This window comes from Drosophila miranda (genome assembly GCF_003369915.1).
Source record: "Drosophila miranda strain MSH22 chromosome Y unlocalized genomic scaffold, D.miranda_PacBio2.1 Contig_Y1_pilon, whole genome shotgun sequence".
Lineage (NCBI taxonomy): Eukaryota > Metazoa > Arthropoda > Insecta > Diptera > Drosophilidae > Drosophila > Drosophila miranda.
The window spans coordinates 6,781,370-6,805,847 of record NW_022881603.1 but is presented as its reverse complement, the minus strand read 5'-3'; the positions used below and the strand labels follow the sequence as shown (position 1 = coordinate 6,805,847).

Below are 24,478 nucleotides of genomic sequence, written 5' to 3'. Positions count from 1 at the left end.
ACTCATTTTCTCCTAAACACTCATTTTCTTCTAAACACTCATTTTCTCCTAAACACTCATTTTCTTCTAAACACTCATTTTTTTCTAAACACTCATTTTTTATTTCACACTCGTTTTTTGTCTCACTCTCCTTCTCCTTGCAAATGTCACTTACAATTTTAAATTTGCATAAATTCATAAAATCCCTACCTAACACAGCCTCATAGCCCATCGACTCGTCTGCCACTACTAGTAATTCAAAGTTGATTCGATTTTTGTTAATAATTACAAAACTGGGTATTTTACCAAAGATGTTAAGTTTGCTATTATTTAGTCCAACATAAGCGTAATCCGCATTTTTATTCAAAATAAATTCAATTTCTCTGTTTTTCTTGTCTTTGTTAAACTTATATAAACTTAAATCATCTTCTTTGATTTCGTTCGAACTTAATCGTGAGCGCTCTTCCACTTTATTTAGGTTATTTTCCGACTGGTGCTCTAGACACGATAACTTCATAAAACTTATTGGGCTCCCTGAGTCGATGAGGCAATTTAAGGACAAGCATTTGTTATTGTAATTGCTAATGTATATATTAAATTTGTATATATAATCGTTATGTACCTTGTACTTCTTTTCGTCACAGTGTGACACCTGGTGACTCATGCTGCCGCATCCGTAGCACGCTCCTCTTTCGCGCTTGGGCTTGCGGCACTCCCCTGCCACGTGGCCCAAAGAGTTGCAGTTGTAGCAGCGAATGGGTGTTGGCGAGGCTCCAGTGTTTGCCCCTTCAGTTGAACCGTACTTCTTTGGCAGCATGATCTTCTCGAACGCCTTGAGTAGTTGATATGGAGCGCCAAAGCACTGCATGTGGGCTTGCCTACGCAGGCCTACATCTGGGATACCTTCGATGACTCCGTCAATAAACTCCTCGTCGTCAATGACTATGCGGGATGCCAGCGACACTTTGGCGTTGAAGTACATCGAGAACTCCTCGCCACGTGCCCATGAACGGGACTCGAACTTGCGACGGAGCAACAGTTTGCTTTCCTTGGGATGGAAAGTGTCTTCCATGACGTTCAACAATTGATCGATTGGCAGCGACATGTGCTCCGGACTCGAATGCAGCCACACCAATGCTTTGTCCTTAAGCTTCGACATTAGCAGCATTAGTAGCTTCTCATCCTTCAGTTTGTTCACTTTTGCGACGGCCTTAAACTGCGCGATCCAAGTTGTGACGTCATCGTTGTTTCCAGAAATGCTGCCATGATATGTTGGCAACATGTCTTTGGCGGCATTTAGCAACATGACGCCAGCGTCATTGCTGGCGGCTGGTGTTGTGTTCTCTCCTCTCCCTTCCTTCTCCCTCTCGCTCTGCAGCTTCAGCAGCACGATTTGCAGTTTTAACATTTCAACCTCTGCTCGATATTCGCCATGGTTGTTGTTGTGCCCAGGCGCTTGCGGTGCTTTTTCGTTCTTCTCTTTGCGTTCGCTCTTCGTCGAGTCTTGATCTGCGGCCGCCTCATCTTCCCTCTCGTTCTCGCATGTTTCGGCTGCCGGTGGTCCCTGTCCCCGCAGCTCTACTGGTATTTCGTTAAGTCTCGCTGCCATGGCAGCTTTGCTTCCACCTTTTGGTAGATTGAGGGACTCCAGCCATTCGCGCAGCCGGGCGGCCGAGAACTCCTCCGCGCCGACCAAGTCCGACATGTTTTTTTTTTTCAGCGATGGCGTCTTCGACGGACGAGATGATAAAAATTTTCGCTATTTTTCACTGGCGGCGATTGATCGTATCCCACTTCTGAAATTGTAGGCCGTCTAATCCGGGAATTGTAGTGACCAATATCGGTGCGTGAGTGAACTGTATAGGTATAAAAACACAAACCCGGTGATTTAATGTAACTCTTTTTTATTAGCTGCGCGTCCGTCTCTCACAATCGCCATTTACAAAGTGCTCTCACTCTCTTCTCCATGTTTCTTATCCGATAACTCACTATTGGTATTTCCCACCGAGTGTATCGATGGTGCGGTAAATACCAATGCGCGCTGTATGCTATTTTAAATACTAGTTGAATGCCTCACTAATTATTACCTTGCTACAATTCGGCCATCCTGACCGGAGTGCTCCTGAACTCCTTACATTTAATTTAGTTTCTAGATAGGTTGATTTATTACAGTTGGGTGTGGTTTACTCTTAATATTCTAAGTTTACGTGTTACAATCATTTTCTTCATTTTGATTCCCTGTGACATTTGCATTATTACCATTTTCAATCCACGGCTTCATATTTGCCACCGCCCAAACTCCTTTATACGGGATCCTTGATTGTTGAAACCCCTCTACATCTTCTAGCAAATACCTATCATTTTTTAACACCTTTGATATCTTATAAGGTCCTTTGAACTTCGGGATAAGCTTTTTAGACACCCCTGTATGAGTGTCGAAATTTCTCACCATAACTAGATCATTATCTACGTACACGTGTGGCTCCCTTCGCTTTGAATTTGTTGCTTGTTTGTTATAAGACTGTATTTTTTCCTGATGAGTGCCTGCTACTGCTCTAATCTTTTCTATATCCCTTGTTGCCCGCTGTTCGGTTAGTTCGTCTAGATGATCTTTTAGTAAATCTGAAACCTTTCCTTTTTGTACGACCCCAAACAACATTCTGCTCGGGTGTTCATTAATTGTTCTTTGAATTGTGTTGTTCATCGCGTGTTCTACTGTTTCCACTACCATATCCCAATGTAATCCTTTTTCCGGGTCAACAAGCTTTGCAATCATGGGTCCCAAACTTCTGTTCACCCTTTCTACCTGCCCGTTGGCCTGTGGCGACCCTGTTGCTATCTTTACGTGTTTAACATTGCTCTGTTCTAAGAATTCTTCAAACTCTTTTGACGTGAAACAGCTTCCTCTGTCTGACACAATGCATCTGGGTCTACTGTAAGCTCGGAAATAATCTTTCATTGCAATTACTGCTTCCTTTGTGCTAGTGGTTTTGGTCGTATAAAGTCTTACGAATTTGGTGAACGCGTCTATTACTACTAAAACATGTTTGTTGGCCCTGCCTTTGTCGACTGGCCCGAAATGGTCGATATGTACTACCTCGAATGGTCCTGACCCTTTTGGTATGTTGTGTAAAAACCCTTCCTCTTTTCCGTGTTTTGCTGAGTACGCTATGCATTTTAGACAGTTTTCAATGTGTCGCTTGGCTTTATACCTTACGTTTGAGATCCAGTAGCTTTTCGATATAGCGTCGGTCATCTTGTCTATACCGACGTGCCCTAGTTCATCGTGGTACTTATAGAGTACGTGGCCTTCCATTTCCTCGGGTACGCAGAATAGGATAGTATTGTTATCTTTTTTCCTGTATATTATTCCGTTTCTCATCTCATAATGTTTGTGTTCTGATTTCTGTAACGTTTCTCTCAGCTCCATCAGTTTGTTATCTCTGTTTTGGCATATAATTAAATTTTCTTCAAAGGTGTTTGTGTCTACCGTGAGTATCTGAACGGCTCTGCTTAGCGCATCTACGTGTTGCATTCTACTTCCTGACCTGTGTTCTAACTTGTAGTCATAATTTTGTAACTCTAACGCCCAGCGGGCAATGCGTGGATTGAGTTCTTTCTTGTTTAGAGTCATAGTTAGCGCGTTGCAGTCTGTCACTATTTTGAAGGGTATGCCTTGCACGTATACTCTAAACCGTTGTAGTGCATAAATTATCGCTAGTGTCTCCAGTTCAAAGCTGTGGTATTTTGCTTCGGTAATTGTTGTCCGCTTGGAGAAATAAAACACCGGGTGCATTCTGCCATCACCCTTCTTCTGCATTAGAATTGACCCGAAACCTAACGAACTTGCATCGCAATGTACTTCTGTCGGATCTCTGGGATTGTAAAGTGCCAAGATCGGTGCTTCCAACAAATTACTTTTGAGTTGTTCGAAACATTCTAGTTCTACGATACCGAATTCAAACTTCCTGTCTTTTTTGACCAAATCATAAAGGGGCTTAGCTTTCGTAGAAAAATCTTTTACGAACCGTCTAAAGTAAGAACATAACCCTAAGAAACTCTGCACTTCGTTCGTTTTCGTGGGGACTGGGAACCCTTTTACTGCCTGTAATCCCTTCGTATCTGGTTTAATTCCGTTACCCGATATGGAATAGCCCAGGTACTTAACTTCTGACTGTAAGAATTCGCATTTATCAATCCTTAATTCAAGTTTATTCTCTACCAATCGTCTCATCACTTCTTGTAAAATTTCCATGTGACTATCACTATCTTTTGTTGCTACCATAATATCGTCCATGTATATTATAACTTTGTCTTCCTTTACCATATCTGCAAAAATGTTGTTTGTGAATCTTTGAAACACCGCCGATGCATTTCGTAACCCGAACGGCATCCTCAACCATTCGTATTGTCCCATGGGGGTCGTGAACGATGTGTATTTAACTGAATCTTTATGCATAAATACGTGGAAGTATCCATTCTTCAGGTCTAACTTGGTGAAAAGTCTTTTCCCTGACAGTTTATCTAGTAGGTCGTCTATCAGAGGTGTTGGGTAATTGTCCTTTATCATACCTTTATTAAGTGTGCGATAATCGACGCACAGTCTCAACTCTCCCGAATTCTTTTTTACCAGTACTATAGGCGAAACGTATTCTGACTCACTGGTTCTGATGTAACCTTTTTCTGTGTATTCGTCTATCATTTTCTGTACTTGGGCTTTTTCGCTATACGACAGTCTTCTAGGTGGGCAATGAAACGGTTTTTCGTGTTCGAAATTCAACTTCATTTCCCACTTGGTTTGTGGTAAGTTTGGTCTTTCTGCGTTTACATACGCTGTCCTAAACATGTATTTAAGTCGTCCTGCGAGTTCTTGGCTACAATCTGTCCCTACTTTCAACTCCCAGTCGTTTTCTTTGTCTGGATACTGGCTTGGTAGTTCGTTGAAATTGGTTTTTACGCTCTCGCAGGTATCGCTGTCTTCCAGACACTCAACCATTGCAGAACACTCATTTTCTACCTTGCCTCCACTTTCTACTTCATGCTTATTCTCTTTATCACCCTCATCTTTAACTTCACATTCATATTCTCCTAAACACTCATTCTCTATTTTCCACTCATTTTTTTCTAAACACTCATTTTCTCCTAAACACTCATTTTCTTCTAAACACTCATTTTCTCCTAAACACTCATTTTCTTCTAAACACTCATTTTCTCCTAAACACTCATTTTCTTCTAAACACTCATTTTTTTCTAAACACTCATTTTTTATTTCACACTCGTTTTTTGTCTCACTCTCCTTCTCCTTGCAAATGTCACTTACAATTTTAAATTTGCATAAATTCATAAAATCCCTACCTAACACAGCCTCATAGCCCATCGACTCGTCTGCCACTACTAGTAATTCAAAGTTGATTCGATTTTTGTTAATAATTACAAAACTGGGTATTTTACCAAAGATGTTAAGTTTGCTATTATTTAGTCCAACATAAGCGTAATCCGCATTTTTATTCAAAATAAATTCAATTTCTCTGTTTTTCTTGTCTTTGTTAAACTTATATAAACTTAAATCATCTTCTTTGATTTCGTTCGAACTTAATCGTGAGCGCTCTTCCACTTTATTTAGGTTATTTTCCGACTGGTGCTCTAGACACGATAACTTCATAAAACTTATTGGGCTCCCTGAGTCGATGAGGCAATTTAAGGACAAGCATTTGTTATTGTAATTGCTAATGTATATATTAAATTTGTATATATAATCGTTATGTACCTTGTACTTCTTTTCGTCACAGTGTGACACCTGGTGACTCATGCTGCCGCATCCGTAGCACGCTCCTCTTTCGCGCTTGGGCTTGCGGCACTCCCCTGCCACGTGGCCCAAAGAGTTGCAGTTGTAGCAGCGAATGGGTGTTGGCGAGGCTCCAGTGTTTGCCCCTTCAGTTGAACCGTACTTCTTTGGCAGCATGATCTTCTCGAACGCCTTGAGTAGTTGATATGGAGCGCCAAAGCACTGCATGTGGGCTTGCCTACGCAGGCCTACATCTGGGATACCTTCGATGACTCCGTCAATAAACTCCTCGTCGTCAATGACTATGCGGGATGCCAGCGACACTTTGGCGTTGAAGTACATCGAGAACTCCTCGCCACGTGCCCATGAACGGGACTCGAACTTGCGACGGAGCAACAGTTTGCTTTCCTTGGGATGGAAAGTGTCTTCCATGACGTTCAACAATTGATCGATTGGCAGCGACATGTGCTCCGGACTCGAATGCAGCCACACCAATGCTTTGTCCTTAAGCTTCGACATTAGCAGCATTAGTAGCTTCTCATCCTTCAGTTTGTTCACTTTTGCGACGGCCTTAAACTGCGCGATCCAAGTTGTGACGTCATCGTTGTTTCCAGAAATGCTGCCATGATATGTTGGCAACATGTCTTTGGCGGCATTTAGCAACATGACGCCAGCGTCATTGCTGGCGGCTGGTGTTGTGTTCTCTCCTCTCCCTTCCTTCTCCCTCTCGCTCTGCAGCTTCAGCAGCACGATTTGCAGTTTTAACATTTCAACCTCTGCTCGATATTCGCCATGGTTGTTGTTGTGCCCAGGCGCTTGCGGTGCTTTTTCGTTCTTCTCTTTGCGTTCGCTCTTCGTCGAGTCTTGATCTGCGGCCGCCTCATCTTCCCTCTCGTTCTCGCATGTTTCGGCTGCCGGTGGTCCCTGTCCCCGCAGCTCTACTGGGATTTCGTTAAGTCTCGCTGCCATGGCAGCTTTGCTTCCACCTTTTGGTAGATTGAGGGACTCCAGCCATTCGCGCAGCCGGGCGGCCGAGAACTCCTCCGCGCCGACCAAGTCCGACATGTTTTTTTTTTCAGCGATGGCGTCTTCGACGGACGAGATGATAAAAATTTTCGCTATTTTTCACTGGCGGCGATTGATCGTATCCCACTTCTGAAATTGTAGGCCGTCTAATCCGGGAATTGTAGTGACCAATATCGGTGCGTGAGTGAACTGTATAGGTATAAAAACACAAACCCGGTGATTTAATGTAACTCTTTTTTATTAGCTGCGCGTCCGTCTCTCACAATCGCCATTTACAAAGTGCTCTCACTCTCTTCTCCATGTTTCTTATCCGATAACTCACTATTGGTATTTCCCACCGAGTGTATCGATGGTGCGGTAAATACCAATGCGCGCTGTATGCTATTTTAAATACTAGTTGAATGCCTCACTAATTATTACCTTGCTACACAGGGAAGGATGAAAACATTAATGTCTGGAATGGCTTTATTCAAGTGTGAGAGCCTAACTGGGACTCGTGCGAGCAAAGGACCGACCCCACATATGTATCTGTGGCATATTCAATGCTCACGCTTGTGTGACTGCGCCCCTGCGAGTCCTTGTCTGCATCCATTTGCCGCTCGCACCCGTGTGCCCAACATCAAAAGCTTTTCACACTTAATTGGGCGTAAAATTAAATCAGAATTGATTAGAACACTTGAATGACAACAGCCGTGGCCGTGTTGCTGATGTCAATGGCATCAGAGAGAGCCGCATCCTGCCAGCATCCAAGCCCCCAAGCCTCCCAGCTCCCAGCTCCCACTCCACCTCCTGCCAGCAATTCCGCTGGCATTCTAAGCATAAACAAATTTTTTGGTTTCGATTTTCCCCAGCTGACGCACGGCACGGCAAGGCACACCACGTCGGTGACTTCGGCCACGTTCCTGCCGCTTCTCGGGGCTCCTGCCACTTCCGAAGCCGGGCACTCCCGAGACAGAGCGCACTAATTGCTGCTGGGAACTTCCCTGTGGAGGCTCCCCCGCAACCCTGTTTTTCATCGGAAAGTTTATGAAATTCAATTTCCCCCAAAAATGGGGAATGGAATGGAAAAAGGCCAGGCATCAATTTTCCTGCATTATCGTTTGATGAGCCGACAATTATGCGAGGCCCCTGTGCTTCGGCACCATGCACGTCTATAGATATTCAATTAACTTGAATTCACAGCCATAACTCTCCGAACGAGTTCATTCCACATGCATTTGGCCAGGGCATAGGGCAAGTCAACTCGATTTCCGGCTATTAAGACATGGCTGAATTTCAGACGTGGAATGCAACGCCATGGAGTGCCGAGTCCAGGCAGGATAATTACATTTTAACCGGGTGATTCGAGCGGAGAGGAGAGTCGACAGCAACGTCAACGGTAATGGATAAATGCACATCTTCCGCCGCCCTGGGGGTCCTGGGAGCCGTCCTGGGGCACGGCACATTTAATGGGAAATGAATGGCAATGTTGGAGGTAGAAAATTATGAAAACGTTCCCAGGGGTAAGTTGTACGAAAAACAGCACGAAGTGCCCTCCATAATCTTCCACTTAAAGTTGATAAAAAATGTAAACAACTTTCATTTCGCCCGGGAGCGATACCTCTGACGAGGACTTCAAAGGACAGCTGGAAGACCCAGGACAAACTCGAGGCGAAAGTGAGTAGCTCATTGAATTGGATGGATTGTCATCCCAGTCGGTGACAGCAATCAAATCAATCACACCAGCCTCCACCTGAGTAGAGCAGGCAGGTCAAAGTGCGGCAGCCTTGGAGGATAAAGAATGGACCCCTTTTCTGACATTTGGTGATGTTTTGCGATGCAGCAAGAGGGAATTCCTACACCGATTGTGGCAAAACTTGGGCTAGGTACAGCTGGCAAGGCCGATAGCTTGATCCCATTCATAAATAATATACAGCTAAGAGTACTATATGTTTGGATTCATTGGGAATCCGTGCGTGGTGATGTCTAATGCAATTTGCGTAATTGAAACCCACTCGAAAGCAATTAAATTTCCTGTGGTTGGACCACTCTCCGGCAATGAGATTCGTTGGAGTAATTGCAATCGAGATTCCCAACTAATCTTCAGGTAAAACAATCCATAATGGAGCAGAAGTTTTGTTCGCACTCGGCATTTATCAAGTTTGAAGTTTTAATTTGCTTTCGCCCCAACAAAAACAACTACAGAATACAGAATAACAAAAGTGTCAACACGATTTTAATTGAGTTTAATTAAGCCGCAAAGTAAAGCCTCTCAACACTCTTGTCTGTGGACCGACCAACAGAAATTTAAAATATAATTGCGCTAATCCACTTGGCAACGGCCTAACAGAAATGAACAGCTGGTGCCAGTCCAGGCCTCTTCAATGGGCCAACTTTCGGATAAAAGAGGTACGTGCCAAAGGCTTCAAATACTCGTATTTGCTGGGGCCAAAGTACGTACAATAAACTCGAAGCAATCCGAAGAGCAAAGTTGCGATCTGGAAATTTATGGATGGCGAAGGCCAAAATGTTTTGCTGTAGGCCCAGGCCCATGCTGAGCCCATTTGTTGGCCCAGCTCTGAAAATGTCACATGCTCCCCACACGCACAGCTACACACACACCCTGTGTGGTCTGGGTCTTGGCCGTCTGGGGCCGTCTCGGCCGGATTTGTCTGCGCCAAAGTTCACTGACAGTTTCATGAGTTTTCTTGGGTCGACGAAAATAGTTTTTCCACATTTCGCATTCGACCGAGTGGAAATGAAATCCCCTTGGAGCATAGATAGAATATTTCAGAGCAGTGCTCGCTACCAAAAGCTTACTGTTACACATTCGTTCTGCCAAACGAAATCCAGTTAATTAAAATGTGGAAAGCAAATAATCAACAAGCAATTCAAACTAGAACGAGGGGGAACGTTGTGAGTTGCTGCGGACACCGCAACTCTACGGTTATACCCGATACTAAGTCAGTATGGCTCTCCTCCGGCAGACGCCGCTAATATTAAACGACACGACAAAGAGTGCGTGCGAGAGAGACAGAAAATCAGTCTGAGCGTGACGTCGGGCGCTGCGTAGCCACTGAAAATTGATTTGTTCCTATTGGCTATAAAAATGATCTGATCTGATCCACATTCAGCAATCTGATAGATATGGTCATTATCTATGATTCTGCGTTTTTAGTTTTCTCAAATGTGAAATATTGTGGATGCAACAGATTTTCGTCCTTTGTGTGGGCGGAAGGGGGTGGGGCGAAATTTGGAGATACACGTTTTATAGTAAGATCTAACAGGAGTGCGGATACCAAATTTGGTTACTCTAGCCTTAATGGTCTCTCAGATTTTTGAATATCCCCAGATTTTCGTCCTTTGCGGGGGCGGAAGGGGGTGTGGCGAAATTTTGAAACAAATTCGTCTCGGTCCGATATATTAGGAGTATGGATACCAAATTTGGTTGCTCTAGCTTTTGTAGTCTCTGAGATCTAGGCGCTAATGTTTTACTCTAAGCAAAGCCGCCTATGCTACGTGTGTGTTAGAGAGAAACAGGGCCTGAAAAAATGAAATTGTTTTCTTGATGCTGGCTATAATAATAATACGATCCAATTCAGATTCCGCAGTCTTAAAGATATGGACATTCTCTACAATTCTACGTTTTTGGTTTTCTCATATCTTTAAAATTGTGGATGCCACAGATTTTCGTCTTTTGTGGGGGCGGAAGTGGGCGGGTCGAAGTTTTGAAATATTTTTGTAGCAGTGACATATCACAGAAGTCTGGATCCAAAACATCGTTGCTCTAGCTCTTATAGTCTTTGAGCACTAGGCGCTGAAGTGGACGGACAGACGGACAGACGGACGGACGGACAGACAGACAGGGCTCAATCGACTCGGCTATTGATGCTGATCAAGAATATATATACTTTATGGGGTCGGAAACGATTCCTTCTGGACGTTACACACATCCACTTTTACCACAAATCTAATATACCCCAATACTCATTTTGAGTATCGGGTATAAAAAGACCACAATTCTGCTTCCTCTCTGCCTTTGCCTGCCGTAAATGGCCGTCCAATTGGTAATGGCTCGACAAAAATCCCACATTCATATTTACGAACCATAAATATGGACTCGTACTACCAAAAAAAGGAAAGGAAAAAAATAAAAGGAGGTTAACCAATTTGTTCGCTTGCGGCTGCTGTAAGTGACAACAAAGGAGGTGGTGGAGCCGGTCAAGGCATTGTAGCTTTTTACAAATGAGTTTCCGTATTTCATTCGGATTCCATGCATATTGCATTTTCTATAAATACAGTATTTGCCAACTGTTCTTTTTTATTTTCACTCTCAAACTGAGTCAATGCAGTGCGTGGGCGGAGGTGCAGATGCAGCTGCAACAGCAACAGCAAAAGCATCGGGGTGGCAGCATCAGCACCGAAAATAAATTTCAAATATGTCACAAGCAAAATGAGATAGAATTTTTAGGCGAATATTCGCTGTGCCATGCTGCGTGGGCAGCGATGGCCAAATGCAGGGGAAGTCAATGCGCTCTAGCCGAAAAAGTGAAAGCCAGCATCAATCATGTGAGCAGGCGAGGGGATATAGTTGTCAATCGATTCGCAAGAAGTTCAGGGTTGCCTACTGAACTGAACCGTTCGACAATAGTTCTCTACGATCCAGACTACAAGGTGGCAAAACAATAACACTCCCCCACACACCAGACGTGCGATGTCTCAGCTAATTTTCATTGCTACAAGCGCGGACGGGCGTCCTTCAGGGCCTGCCAAATTCTAAATTTTGGCTAATTTGTCAACAGCCCCCCAGCATTATCCGCACATATCCGACAATTTGGGTAGAACCAAACATCTAACAAAAGCTGTACACATTCGCTACTTACACAATATGGATAGTACGGATTGAATTACTGGAACCATGTGTCCGCTATAGAGAGCTTAGCTTGTACATACATAAATGGGCACCTAGCACTATTATATTTTGCATGCAAATTCCAGGACACAAGTGTGTACCCTCACGTAAAGATGATGCCAGAAATTCCAACTGACGAAGCAGATATGCGATACACTGCATCAGCAGTAACCCACTAAGATGAGGCTCCTCCGTGCTTAGCCGCCTCCTTTGGCACTGACACTTGGCATTTCGCAACCTTCTCGAGCCAAGGCGAGCACTTCAGAAAATTGAAACTTTCAGTTTTATGCCACCATCGAGCACACAGCACAGTACTTTTACATGGCCAAGTGCAACTCTTTTGGCTGACTTTTCAATTTTCTAATATGCTTTAAAGCTTCTGCTTGATGCTGTTGGGAGCGGCGCCTATTGCTTAATTCGATTTTGCTTGACTTTGATGCTGGCAAACTTCATTTGTCCGACTCTAATAGCGTGAAATAGGATTAGGCCGACGGAAATGCATTCAAGCTGACTTAAATCCATTTCTAGTTGGGCAACGATACAAAGTACCAATTAATAATCTATAGGAAATCAGATTTGAGAGGAGTTAGGGAAGAGAGAGTTGCAGTGCACGCAGTTTATGGAAGAGATCCAAATTAAATTAAGACTGCCAGAAGTATTCCACAAATAGCCATGACCAGAATGAAGTTACTTTGGGCTAAAACGATGACGGGTCAATACTTTCTTCCAGGCTTGTGGATAGATCAGCGTCAGTGCGGCGCCTTAATGCAAGTCTGTGAACGAATTGTATTTGGTAAATTTCTTTACAGGAATCCGAAAGGATCGAACAAGGTGAAAATGAGCAGTGTACGAATTAAACATTTTACCATTTAACCATTTGGTAATTTGGTAAACCATTTTTTTGTGAAGCTCAAGACTCAAGCCCGTCCATACGTCCAACTGCCGGGCATACACATTTCCAACCCCCCCCAGTACGGGCCAGGGAATATGCAGGAAATAGACGCTGGCAAAATGGCGCACAACGGCAAGGCACTCACAGGGCGCTACAATGCCACGCCCACCTATGGCTTCGACAACGAGCAGAACTACTGCCTGGTAAGGGGCTCCTGCATATCTGTAAATCTAGCCGATTCTATGCTCAATCTCAGAATTCCCAACAGTTGCCGTCTCCAATGCCCCCTCCACCATACGCCTTGGCACGCGTGAGCAGCACACGCAACTTCGAGCTCGAGAACCACACACCGCCGGCATGTCCCGGCTCTGGACCCATTGCCATGACGAACGGCACCATCCAGTTGCGCCTCCGCGATGGCGTGCGGTGAGTGTGGACGCCCCCAGCCCCTTGGCTCTTCTTTAAGACCGACCCCTAATGTTAATACCTTTCTTTGCATGGGGCAGCATTGACATGACTCTGGACAAGGCGGTGCGCGTGCTCAGTCAGCGCAGCATGGTGGCAGTTGCTCTATCACGCAACTGCAGCAACTCGGCTTTGATCCACCCCAATGGACGCATCTTGCAGAGCGGCGCTAAAGTCGAAATAGTCACCTACGACGGCATGAAGGGCAATAACTTTGTGTGAGTGGGAATGGCCCTTACCCCAACGTGGCATCTTTTGAATCCTTTGAATTATCTTCCCATTACAGTCGCTATGCCAAGATGTGGTACAAGGGTGTGAGCTTCACCAGCGAGGCGTGCGCTCTCATCTACCTGGTGGACACAGCCGGGACGCGCACCACAACCGACACTTTCACCGATCTGACCAAGGACTACACCCTGGCAGTGTTCTATGAGTGAGTCCCCCCGGCCAATTGCATCGCTTCTTATTTGGCTAATTTCGATTTAATTCCCGAACTTCTCGCAGCGACTCGCGCCATGGTCCCTCTTATATGGCTGAAGCCCATGACGTGATTGCCAATTCAGCTTACACCTGTACCGAGGATGGCACTGAGATCTATGACATAAACGGATTTCGCATCACCCAGGCAGCCGATGGCCTGGTGAAGGTCTTTCGTGTGGACAACAAGTGCTTGATTCGCACCAGTCCCGGCAATGGATCGGCCACTTTGACCACACCTGGCATCCATTGCACTGCCTCTCTGGGCAAGACCTCGCATCTGTTTGTTCGGTGAGTGTCAAACCGATGCTCTCAACCTCCCCCTCCCCCTCCCCCTCGCCCGTCATCCTGCTCTGCTAACTTCCGTTCTGTTCTGTCCTTTGTAGTCGCAATGAGAAGCGCATGCACTTCGATGGATCCTGTTTCATTGTACGCAACGCCGGACACTCCGCCGGCTTCAATGAGAACAACCTGCTCATTGTCTACTGAGCGGCGTTCGTAGTCCGGAGATAGAAACGGCGCAGTGGTAGCCCATCCCACACGCACACACTCACACATGTCAACACATTTCACCTGGAACACATACATAGACACCTACAGCAGCACACTTGAGGGACCTTGACGTGGAGAGAGGGATTCAGTTAGGATCCCGGAATTTAGGAATATCAAAATCAATTTGGGAAATAAGTTAGAAAGCAAATATGTTCGTACAAAAACCAGCACCACACCACACCACACACACACACCTCAGCGAAGGAACTCAGCCCAGTCCTATCTGGGTTCCGATTGCTCGACATGGGCGCAACACAACCACACCACCAACCCCCAGGGAATACTAGTTGTCTTTCGTTTACCATTGCCTACATATATATCATACCGTGTATACGCGTGTATTACTAGTTGTTATTGCAAATCGGGAGCGCTTTCCTGCTTCCCCAAATCAGTTGGCCAAATCAGACCGATCTCAAGCTGAAGCGGAACCAATCAGAGCCGAAACCCATCGAACAGGGCCGTGCCAGCGTTTGGTGTTCAAAAAAAGAAACATCGTTTTTCTACTCGTTTCCATTTCGGCTTTTTCAGTTCTTCTAAATTGTTTCTTTTACGCAGTTCAGTTCTAAATTTTGTTTGATAGACTTTAAAAATGGCAAAACTCAAGAAAAAAAGTTTAAAGAAATATCTCCCAAAAAAAATTTACAAAGTTATGCACAGTTGGTGCGTCTGATTAAGCAACGTGTATTCAACAATTATAGTAGATCAGAAGACTAGTTCTCTTGGGCGTTACGTTTAGGCAACGTAACGCCAGTGCCGATACATTATTTCTCAGCTACCAGTTCTTTCAATGCAATCCAATAATGTTCATCCACACCCGTAGCATACAGACACTCGAACACGTAACCCATAATCACACACACCGCACACTCTTTACAAGAGGCAAAAGAAAGTGAATTATTTGCAAGTGGCACAGCGCCAGCCACAGTTAAAACAGCCACAGGACACACATGAAAGATAGAACAGATCCTGTGAAAGGTAGAAAGTGAGAGTTTATTAAATTAACCCCAATTGTAATTTGATTAAAAGACACTTGTCCTGTGAGGAGGACAATGAAAGAAACCCCCATACAAACACAAAACATAGGCTTAATATATACATAAATACGATGGGATGTCCAATTATAATACAAAGTTAAGCCCAGTGTGAAAAACCGGGATTAGCCTTACGTCAATCTCCAACACCTAAATTTTCTATCATGTAAAGAGAAATTCATGTGCCCCAAAATCAATACTATGGAAGTATAATAAATTTAAAATGCAATCTGTTCATTCAATAAATTAATCTATTCCTCCAAAAGAATGGTGGAGCAATGGAGCTCGTTTCGTTTCCTACCCTCCATCCTTTTCTAATTTCTTGGTGGAAAGAAAATGTCGACTGCCTCCTGCCCCGTGCCTTTATGTGTTCGAGTATTTATGTACCTTCTGTCATACATGGCCGGGGTATCGTAAATTTACAACAAAATTGTTTTATGGCCCCACTCCATGGGCCCTCCTGGCCCCCCTCAGGCGGAGCTTGGCGTTTACGCCGTCACCTGAAGTGCCATCAGGAGTTGGACAATTTCAGGCCCTAGACGACAGTTTGGTTCGGTTTCCCATCTTTAAGAGCACTTGGAATTTAATCATTTAAATTTCTGTGAGGATTTCCAAGAAAATAAATTTGAATATCTGCCGCTATAGAGTTTATATTTAAATCCGATTTAATGTAAAAGCGGATTACGCTCTTCCATTTTGAAGGGACTTCGGATAAGCCCTATCTTCGGAGACATCGGGATATGGAAGACCTTTTTGATCTCCAAAAACCAAGCTTCGCGGCGATACAAATATTTCGTTGAATTTTTAATCGCACATTTACGACACAGCTGTTTTTATTTTATCGTAGCGTGACAACCCTGGGCGGCCAGTGTGTACACTCTTTTGGACTACAATATTGTTTGTCTTGCTGTTGACAGCGGTAAATTAGGCAAATGGAAGGAAAAGTACATTGATATTTAATTAGTAAAATGTCTTGAGCCTTGTCGTTACCTGCAAACAAATCCAAATTCACAGGGATATCGGATCGACTGTCATGCAGACTAAAGTTTCCAACAAACTTAACCTGGAGCTGGAGGTGGAGGTAGGCACGCGGCGCGGATGCTACAGCGCTGGCTGTGGCTGTTGATAAAGATTATTGGATAATGTCTTGGCGGAACTATCTGCCACGTCTGTCTCTGTCATAAGAAGAAAGTTGTTCCATGGCTAGAGATACACAAAGAGAGAGAAAGAGAGATGCATACGGAAAGTGTGGATACAGCGTGGATACAGAAGCAGCGGTAAGTACACATAGCCCAACCAGGGAAGGATCAAAATATTGATGTCTGGAATGGCTTTATTCAAGTGTGAGAGCCTAACTGGGACTCGTGCGAGCAAAGGACCGACCCCACATATGTATCTGTGGCATATTCAAAGCTCACGCTTGTGTGACTGCGCCCCTGCGAGTCCTTGTCTGCATCCATTTGCCGCACGCACACGTGTGCGCAACATCAAAAGCTTTTCACACTTAATTGGGCGTAAAATTAAATCAGAATTGATTAGAACACTTGAATGACAACAGCCGTGGCCGTGTTGCTGATGTCAATGGCATCAGAGAGAGCCGCATCCTGCCAGCATCCAAGCCCCCAAGCCTCCCAGCTCCCAGCTCCCACTCCACCTCCTGCCAGCAATTCCGCTGGCATTCTAAGCATAAACAAACTTTTTGGTTTCGATTTTCCCCAGCTGACGCACAGCTTCGGCCACGTTCCTGCCGCTTCTCGGGGCTCCTGCCACTTCCGAAGCCGGGCACTCCCGAGACAGAGCGCACTAATTGCTGCTGGGAACTTAGCTGGGGAGGCTCCCCCGCAACCCTGTTTTTCATCGGAAAGTTTATGAAATTCAATTTCCCCCAAAAATGGGGAATGGAATGGAAAAAGGCCGGGCATCAATTTTCCTGCATTATCGTTTAATGAGCCGACAATTATGCGAGGCCCCTCTGCTTCGGCACCATGCACGTCTATAGATATTCAATTAACTTGAATTCACAGCCATAACTCTGCGAACGAGTTCATTCCACATGCATTTGGCCAGGGCATAGGGCAAGTCAACTCGATTTCCGGCTATTAAGACATGGCTGAATTTCAGACGTGGAATGCAACGCCATGGAGTGCCGAGTCCAGGCAGGATAATTACATTTTAACCGGGTGATTCGAGCGGAGAGGAGAGTTGACAGCAACGTCAACGGTAATGGATAAATGCACATCTTCCGCCGCCCTGGGGGTCCTGGGAGCCGTTCTGGGGCACGGCACATTTAATGTGAAATGAATGGCAATGTTGGAGGTAGAAAATTATGAAAACGTTCCCAGGGGTAAGTTGTACGAAAACCAGCACGAAGTGCCCTCCATAATCTTCCACTTAAAGTTGATAAAAAATGTAAACAACTTTCATTTCGCCCGGGAGCGATACCTCTGACGAGGACTTCAAAGGACAGCTGGAAGACCCAGGACAAACTCGAGGCGAAAGTGAGTAGCTCATTGAATTGGATGGATTGTCATCCCAGTCGGTGACAGCAATCAAATCAATCACACCAGCCTCCGCCTGAGTAGAGCAGGTAGGTCAAAGTGCGGCAGCCTTGGAGGATAAAGTATGGACCCCTTTTCTGACATTTGGTGATGTTTTGCGATGCAGCAAGAGGGAATTCCTACACCGATTGGGGCAAAACTTGGGCTAGGCACAGCTGGCAAGGCCGATAGCTTGATCCGATTCATAAATAATATACAGCTAAGAGTACTATATGTTTGGATTCATTGGGAATCCGTTCGTGGTGATGTCTAATGCAATTTGCGTAATTGAAACCCAATCGAAAGCAATTAAATTTCCTGTGGTTGGACCACTCTCCGGCAATGAGATTCGTTGGAGTAATTGCAATCGAGATTCCCAACTAATCTTCAGGTAAAACAATCCATAATGGAGCAGAAGTTTTGTTCGCACTCGGCATTTATCAAGTTTGAAGTTTTAATTTGCTTTCGCCCCAACAAAAACAACTACAGAATACAGAATAACAAAAGTGTCAACACGATTATAATTGAGTTTAATTAAGCCGCAAAGTAAAGCATCTCAGCATTCTTGTCTGTGGACCGACCAACAGAAATTTAAAATATTTGCGCTAATCCACTTAGCAACGGCCTAACAGAAATGAACAGCTGGTGCCAGTCCAGGCCTCTTCAATGGGCCAACTTTCGGATAAAAGAGGTACGTGCCAAAGGCTTCAAATACTCGTATTTGCTGGGGCCAAAGTACGTACAATAAACTCGAAGCAATCCGAAGAGCAAAGTTGCGATCTGGAAATTTATGGATGGCGAAGGCCAAAATGTTTTGCTGTAGGCCCAGGCCCAGGCTGAACCCATTTGTTGGCCCAGCTCTGAAAATGTCACATGCTCCTCACACCCACAGCTACATCCACACCCTGTGTGGTCTGGGTCTTGGCCGTCTGGGGCCGTCTCGGCCGGATTTGTCTGCGCCAAAGTTCACTGACACTTTCATGAGTTTTCTTGGGTCGACGAAAATAGTTTTTCCACATTTCGCATTCGACCGAGTGGAAATGAAATCCCCTTGGAGCATAGATAGAATATTTCAGAGCAGTGCTCGCTGCCAAAAGCTTACTGTTACACATTCGTTCTGCGAAACGAAATCCAGTTAATTAAAATGTGGCAGCAAATAATCAACAAGCAATTCAAACTAAAAAAAGACCACAATTCTGCTTCCTCTCTGCCTTTGCCTGCCGTAAATGGCCGTCCAATTGGTAATGGCTCGACAAAAATCCCACATTCATATTTACGAACCATAAATATGGACTCGTACTACCAAAAAAAGGAAAGGAAAAAAAATAAAAGGAGGTTAACCAATTTGTTCGCTTGCGGCTGCTGTAAGTGACAACAAAAGAGGTGGTGGAGCCGGTCAAGGCATTGTAGCTTTTTACAAATGAGTTTCCGTATTTCATTCGGATTCCATGCATATTGCATTTTCTGTAAATACAGTATTTGCCAACTGTTCTTTTTTATTTTCACTCTCAAACTGAGTCAATGCAGTGCGTGGGCGGAGGTGCAGATGCAGCTGCAACAGCAACAGCATCGGGGTGGCAGCATCAGCACCGAAAATAAATTTCAAATATGTCACAAGCAAAATGAGATCGAATTTTTAGGCGAACATTCGCTGTGCCATGCTGCGTGGGCAGCGATGGCCAAATGCAGGGGAAGTCAATGCGGTTTAGCCGAAAAAGTGAAAGCCAGCATCAATCATGTGAGCAGGCGAGGGGATATAGTTGTCAATCGATTCGCAAGAAGTTCAGGGTTGCCTACTGAACTGAACCGTTCGACAATAGTTCTCTACGATCCAGACTACAAGGTGGCAAAACAATAACACTCCCCCACACACCAGACGTGCGATGTCTCAGCATTATCCGCACATATCCGACAATTTGGGTAGAACCAAACATCTAACAAAAGCTGTACACATTCGCTACTTACACTATATGGATAGTACGGATTAAATTACTGGAACCATGTGTCCGCTATAGAGAGCTTAGCTTGTACATACATAAATGGGCACCTAGCACTATTATATTTTGCATGCAAATTCCAGGACACAAGTGTGTACCCTCACGTAAAGATGATGCCAGAAATTCCAACTGACGAAGCAGATATGCGATACACTGCATCAGCAGTAACCCACTAAGATGAGGCTCCTCCGTGCTTAGCCGCCTCCTTTGGCACTGACACTTGGCATTTCGCAACCTTCTCGAGCCAAGGCGAGCACTTCAGAAAATTGAAACTTTCAGTTTTATGCCACCATCGAGCACACAGCACAGTACTTTTACATGGCCAAGTGCAACTCTTTTGGCTGACTTTTCAATTTTCTAATATGCTTTAAAGCTTCTGCTTGATGCTGTTGGGAGCGGCGCCTATTGCTTAATTCGATTTTGCTTGACTTTGATGCTGGCAAACTTCATTTGTCCGACTCTAAAAGCATGAAATAGGATTAGGCCGACGGAAATGCATTCAAGCTGACTTAAATCCATTTCTAGTTGGGCAACGATACAAAGTACCAATTAATAATCTATAGGAAATCAGATTTGAGAGGAGTTAGGGAAGAGAGAGTTGCAGTGCACGCAGCTTATGGAAGAGATCCAAATTAAATTAAGACAGCCAGAAGTATTCCACAAATAGCCATGACCAGAATGAAGTTACTTTGGGCCAAAACGATGACGGCTCAATACTTTTTTCCAGGCTTGTGGATAGATCAGCGTCAGTGCGGCGCCTTAATGCAAGTCTGTGAGCGAATTGTATTTGGTAAATTTTCTTTACTGGAATCCGAAAGGATCGAACAAGGTGAAAATGAGCAGTGTACGAATTAAACATTTTACCATTTAACCATTTGGTAATTTGGTAAACCATTTTTTTGTGAAGCTCAAGACTCAAGCCACGGAGTACCATTAATAATACGAAAATGTACAGTAATTAGTATCTGATCTACATCCATACAACATTGAAATGCAGCCCTGAATATCGCTCCGATTATAATCGGGAGACAGCTCTGCTTTTCAATTCCGGTTTGAGCAGGCGACGACTTTCAGTGTGAAAATCCGAACAGTCATCCTTTCGAAAATTGTGCCAGCGAGCGGAGCTCATGTAAAGTGGAAAATTAAATATAAAAATTAAAATTCCTCTCAGAGTCGTAGTAAGAAGTGTCGAACAAAATATTCTAAAACTGTATTTAGCACGCGCGTGTTCTCAAGTAAGTTCACACATATTTAAAGTGAAAAATTTCGCATTTGCCGCACACACGAACACACGCACGCACACACAAACGGGGGTTTTGTGAAATCACTTGACGAAAAGAAAGGGCGAGAAGAAAAAAGTTGCCAAATCAAAATGGTCGAAGTCCGTTGAGCCCAAGGTCAGCACCAAGGAGGCACAGTGCCAGTCATCGGACTGCGAGACTTCCCAGCAGGAGCCGGTCTCGCAAGTAAGCAGCCCGAAGGGCGCCCGTGTGGGGATCTTCAATGCCGAGGACTTCTTGTCGCGTGCTCAGATGAACGACAAAATCAACATCTTGAGCGCCAGCGCTCCGTCTACACCAACAACCCATCGCCGGTAAGTGAAATTCCAAGCAATAACGTGAAAGTTTCTTCAATTTTCAGACATTTTGTTTTACAAAGCTGCCGCATCATCGCGCTAGCAGGGTATCAACAGCGAGTTAACAGCCGCCGCAGTCTTAACAGCTCGGCAACAGCAGCATTGCCAAATCACCTCATTGCCCTCTCCACTTATTTCAGACCTTCTTATTTTCCGTCTCGTTCTTTTCCACCATTGCTCTCTTACTTTCCGACTTTAATATTCGAATTTTCCTTCTCTATTCCCCCCTCTTCTCTTCTCTTCTAATATTATTCAAAATAGTTTGGTTAATTTCTATAAAAATCAAATGCAAATTGGGAAAAACGCACACACGTATGATAATACATATATGCATGTATGTATGTATATGCATGCGTTAACAGAATGTCGACAGAATGTTAGCAACAGTTGCAAAGTCATTCGATTTCTGCGCTCGTATCTGTCGTTTTCTCTCCTGCCGGTATTCAATTATTTTCTGGCACTTTCACTTCCTCACCTCTTCATTTCCTTCCGGATCTAACTTCCGCTACTACCTCTCGCCTTCTCATCACCCCTCCCTTAGCAAGCAAGCTTGCGTGTCGGCATGACTCCGTCACGGACTCCGTGGGCCACATGGATCGCGGCAGCAGCTCCAGTCTCGCTAGCAGCGCCACCGTTGGCACCAACACCATCACCAGCGGCATTTCCAAGGAGTGCGCCAATTACCCCGTCGGCAGTCAGTCGGCCCGTCCATACGTCCAACTGCCGGTCATACACATTTCCAACCCTCCCCAGTACGGGCCAGGGAATATGCAGGAAATAGACGCTGGAAAAATGGCGCACAACGGCAAGGCACTCACAGGGCGCTACAATGCCACGCCCACCTGTGGCTTCGACAACGAGCAGAACTACTGCCTGGTAAGGGGCTCCTGCATATCTGTAAACCTAGCCGATTTCGCTCAATCTCAGAATTCCCAACAGTTGCCGTCTCCAATGCCCCTCCACCATACGCCTTGGCACGCGTGAGCAGCACACGCAACTTCGAGCTCGAGAACAACACACCGCCGGCATGTCCCGGCTCTGGACCAATTGCCATGACGAACGGCACCATCCAGTTGCGCCTCCGCGATGGCGTGCGGTGAGTGTGGACGCCCCCAGCCCCTTGGCTCTTCTTTAAGACCGACCCCTAATGTTAATACCTTTCTTTGCATGGGGCAGAATTGACATGACTCTGGACAAGGCGGTGCGCGTGCTCAATCAGCGCAGCATGGTGGCAGTTGCTCTATCACGCAACTGCAGCAACTCGGCTTTGATCCACCCCAATGGACGCATCTTGCAGAGCGGCGCTAAAGTCGAAATAGTCACCTACGACGGCATGAAGGGCAATAACTTTGTGTGAGTGGGAATGGCCCTTACCCCAACGTGGCATCTTTGGAATTCTTTGAATTATCTTCCCATTATAGTCGCTATGCCGGAATGTGGTACTAGGGTGTGAGCTTCACCAGCGAGGCGTGCGCTCTCATCTACCTGGTGGACACAGCCGGGACGCGCACCACAACCGACACTTTCACCGATCTGACCAAGGACTACACCCTGGCAGTGTTCTATGAGTGAGTCCCCCCGGCCAATTGCATCGCTTCTTATTTGGCTAATTTCGATTTAATTCCCGAACTTCTCGCAGCGACTCGCGCCATGGTCCCTCTTATATGGCTGAAGCCCATGACGTGATTGCCAATTCAGCTTACACCTGTACCGAGGATGGCACTGAGATCTATGACATAAACGGATTTCGCATCACCCAGGCAGCCGATGGCCTGGTGAAGGTCACTCGTGTGGACAACAAGTGCTTGATTCGCACCAGTCCCGGCAATGGATCGGCCACTTTGACCACACCTGGCATCCATTGCACTGCCTCTCTGGGCAAGACCTCGCATCTGTTTGTTCGGTGAGTGTCAAACCGATGCTCTCAACCTCCCCCTCCCCCTCGCCCGTCATCCTGCTCTGCTAACTTCCGTTCTGTTCTGTCCTTTGTAGTCGCAATGAGAAGCGCATGCACTTCGATGGATCCTGTTTCATTGTACGCAACGCCGGACACTCCACCGGCTTCAATGAGAACAACCTGCTCATTGTCTACTGAGCGGCGTTCGTAGTCCGGAGATAGAAACGGTGCAGTGGTATCCCATCCCACACGCACACACTCACACATGTCAACACATTTCACCTGGAACACATACATAGACACCTACAGCAGCACACTTGAGGGACCTTGACGTGGAGAGAGGGGTTCAGTTAGGATCCCGGAATTTAGGAATATCAAACTCAATTTGGGAAATAAGTTAGAAAGCAAATATGTTCGTACAAAAACCAGAACCACACCACACCACACACACACACCTCAGCGAAGGAACTCAGCCCAGTCCTATCTGGGTTCCGATTGCTCGACATGGGCGCAACACAACCACACCACCAACCCCCAGGGCATACTAGTTGTCTTTTGTTTACCATTGCCTACATATATATCATGCCGTATATATGCGTGTATTACTAGTTGTTATTGCAAACCGGGAGCGCTTTCCTGCATCCCCAAATCAGTTGGCCAAATCAGACCGATCTCAAGCTGAAGCGGAACCAATCAGAGCCGAATCGCATCGAACAGGGCCGTGCCAGCGTTTGGTGTTCAAAAAAAGACATCGTTTTTCTACTCGTTTCCATTTCGGCTTTTTCAGTTCTTCTAAATTGTTTCTTTTACGCAGTTCAGTTCTAAATTTTGTTTGATGGACTTTAAAAATGGCAAAACTCAAGAAAAACAAGTTTAAAGAAAATCTCCCAAAAAAAAATTTACAAAATTATGCACAGTTGGTGCGTCTGATTAAGCAACGTGTATTCAACAATTATAGTAGATCAGAGGACTAGTTCTCTTGGGCGTTACGTTTAGGCAACGTAACGCCAGTGCCGATACATTATTACTAAGCAACCAGTTCTTTCAATGCAATCCAATAATGTTCATCCACACCCGTAGCATACAGACACTCGAACACGTAACCCATAATCACACACACCGCACACTCTTTACAAGAGCCAAAAGAAAGTGAATTATTTGCAAGTGGCACAGCGCCAGCCACAGTTAAAACAGCCACAGGACACACATGAAAGATAGAACAGATCCTGTGAAAGGTAGAAAGTGAGAGTTTATTAAATTAACCCCAATTGTAATTTGATTAAAAGACACTTGTCCTGTGAGGAGGACAATGA

General features: G+C 45.1%; 5 protein-coding genes across 6 annotated transcripts; 3 read left to right on the top strand and 2 right to left on the bottom strand.

Annotated features, from left to right (window-relative positions):
- Positions 1-298: 298 nt before the first annotated feature.
- LOC117191028 lies at positions 299-1,699 on the bottom strand. The gene is made up of 2 exons (XM_033395999.1): positions 602-1,699; positions 299-531 (listed from the first exon to the last, which is right to left on the bottom strand). Exons 1-2 carry the CDS (start codon positions 1,682-1,684, stop codon positions 502-504), a joined length of 1,113 nt encoding a protein of 370 aa, XP_033251890.1. The 5' UTR covers positions 1,685-1,699; the 3' UTR covers positions 299-501.
- Positions 1,700-5,443: 3,744 nt separating this feature from the next.
- Positions 5,444-7,063, bottom strand: LOC117191029. The gene is made up of 2 exons (XM_033396000.1): positions 5,747-7,063; positions 5,444-5,676 (listed from the first exon to the last, which is right to left on the bottom strand). The coding sequence occupies exons 1-2, from the start codon at positions 6,827-6,829 to the stop codon at positions 5,647-5,649; spliced, it is 1,113 nt and encodes a 370-aa protein (XP_033251891.1). The 5' UTR covers positions 6,830-7,063; the 3' UTR covers positions 5,444-5,646.
- Positions 7,064-12,692: 5,629 nt separating this feature from the next.
- LOC117190382 lies at positions 12,693-21,230 on the top strand. Its single transcript, XM_033395463.1, has 5 exons — positions 12,693-12,776; positions 12,842-12,999; positions 13,325-13,471; positions 13,543-13,806; positions 20,972-21,230. The coding sequence occupies exons 1-5, from the start codon at positions 12,693-12,695 to the stop codon at positions 21,228-21,230; spliced, it is 912 nt and encodes a 303-aa protein (XP_033251354.1).
- Positions 21,231-21,813: 583 nt separating this feature from the next.
- On the top strand, positions 21,814-22,288 carry LOC117191034. 2 transcript variants are annotated; one of them, XM_033396005.1, is made up of 2 exons: positions 21,814-22,144; positions 22,208-22,288. In XM_033396005.1, exons 1-2 carry the CDS (start codon positions 21,860-21,862, stop codon positions 22,250-22,252), a joined length of 330 nt encoding a protein of 109 aa, XP_033251896.1. In that variant the 5' UTR covers positions 21,814-21,859; the 3' UTR covers positions 22,253-22,288. The 2 variants fall into 2 exon arrangements, with proteins under 2 accessions (XP_033251896.1, XP_033251895.1); XM_033396004.1 differs by having other exon boundaries at positions 22,196-22,267.
- A 427-nt stretch (positions 22,289-22,715) lies between these two features.
- LOC117191033 lies at positions 22,716-23,914 on the top strand. The gene is made up of 3 exons (XM_033396003.1): positions 22,716-22,836; positions 22,908-23,171; positions 23,261-23,914. Exons 2-3 carry the CDS (start codon positions 22,933-22,935, stop codon positions 23,361-23,363), a joined length of 342 nt encoding a protein of 113 aa, XP_033251894.1. The 5' UTR covers positions 22,716-22,836; positions 22,908-22,932; the 3' UTR covers positions 23,364-23,914.
- Positions 23,915-24,478: the final 564 nt, after the last annotated feature.

Coding starts and splice junctions, on each gene's coding strand:
- LOC117191028 (XM_033395999.1), bottom strand. CDS start 1,684: ATGTCGGACTTGGTCGGCGCGGAGGAGTTCTCGGCCGCCCGGCTGCGC. Junction 532..601: donor GTGACGAAAAGAAGTACAAG/GTACATAACGAT, acceptor GCTTGTCCTTAA/ATTGCCTCATCGACTCAGGG.
- LOC117191029 (XM_033396000.1), bottom strand. CDS start 6,829: ATGTCGGACTTGGTCGGCGCGGAGGAGTTCTCGGCCGCCCGGCTGCGC. Junction 5,677..5,746: donor GTGACGAAAAGAAGTACAAG/GTACATAACGAT, acceptor GCTTGTCCTTAA/ATTGCCTCATCGACTCAGGG.
- LOC117190382 (XM_033395463.1), top strand. CDS start 12,693: ATGGCGCACAACGGCAAGGCACTCACAGGGCGCTACAATGCCACGCCC. Junction 13,000..13,324: donor CGCCTCCGCGATGGCGTGCG/GTGAGTGTGGAC, acceptor TTCCCATTACAG/TCGCTATGCCAAGATGTGGT. Junction 13,472..13,542: donor ACCCTGGCAGTGTTCTATGA/GTGAGTCCCCCC, acceptor AACTTCTCGCAG/CGACTCGCGCCATGGTCCCT.
- LOC117191034 (XM_033396004.1), top strand. CDS start 21,860: ATGGATCGCGGCAGCAGCTCCAGTCTCGCTAGCAGCGCCACCGTTGGC. Junction 22,145..22,195: donor ACGAGCAGAACTACTGCCTG/GTAAGGGGCTCC, acceptor GCTCAATCTCAG/AATTCCCAACAGTTGCCGTC.
- LOC117191033 (XM_033396003.1), top strand. CDS start 22,933: ATGGCTGAAGCCCATGACGTGATTGCCAATTCAGCTTACACCTGTACC. Junction 23,172..23,260: donor ACCTCGCATCTGTTTGTTCG/GTGAGTGTCAAA, acceptor TGTCCTTTGTAG/TCGCAATGAGAAGCGCATGC.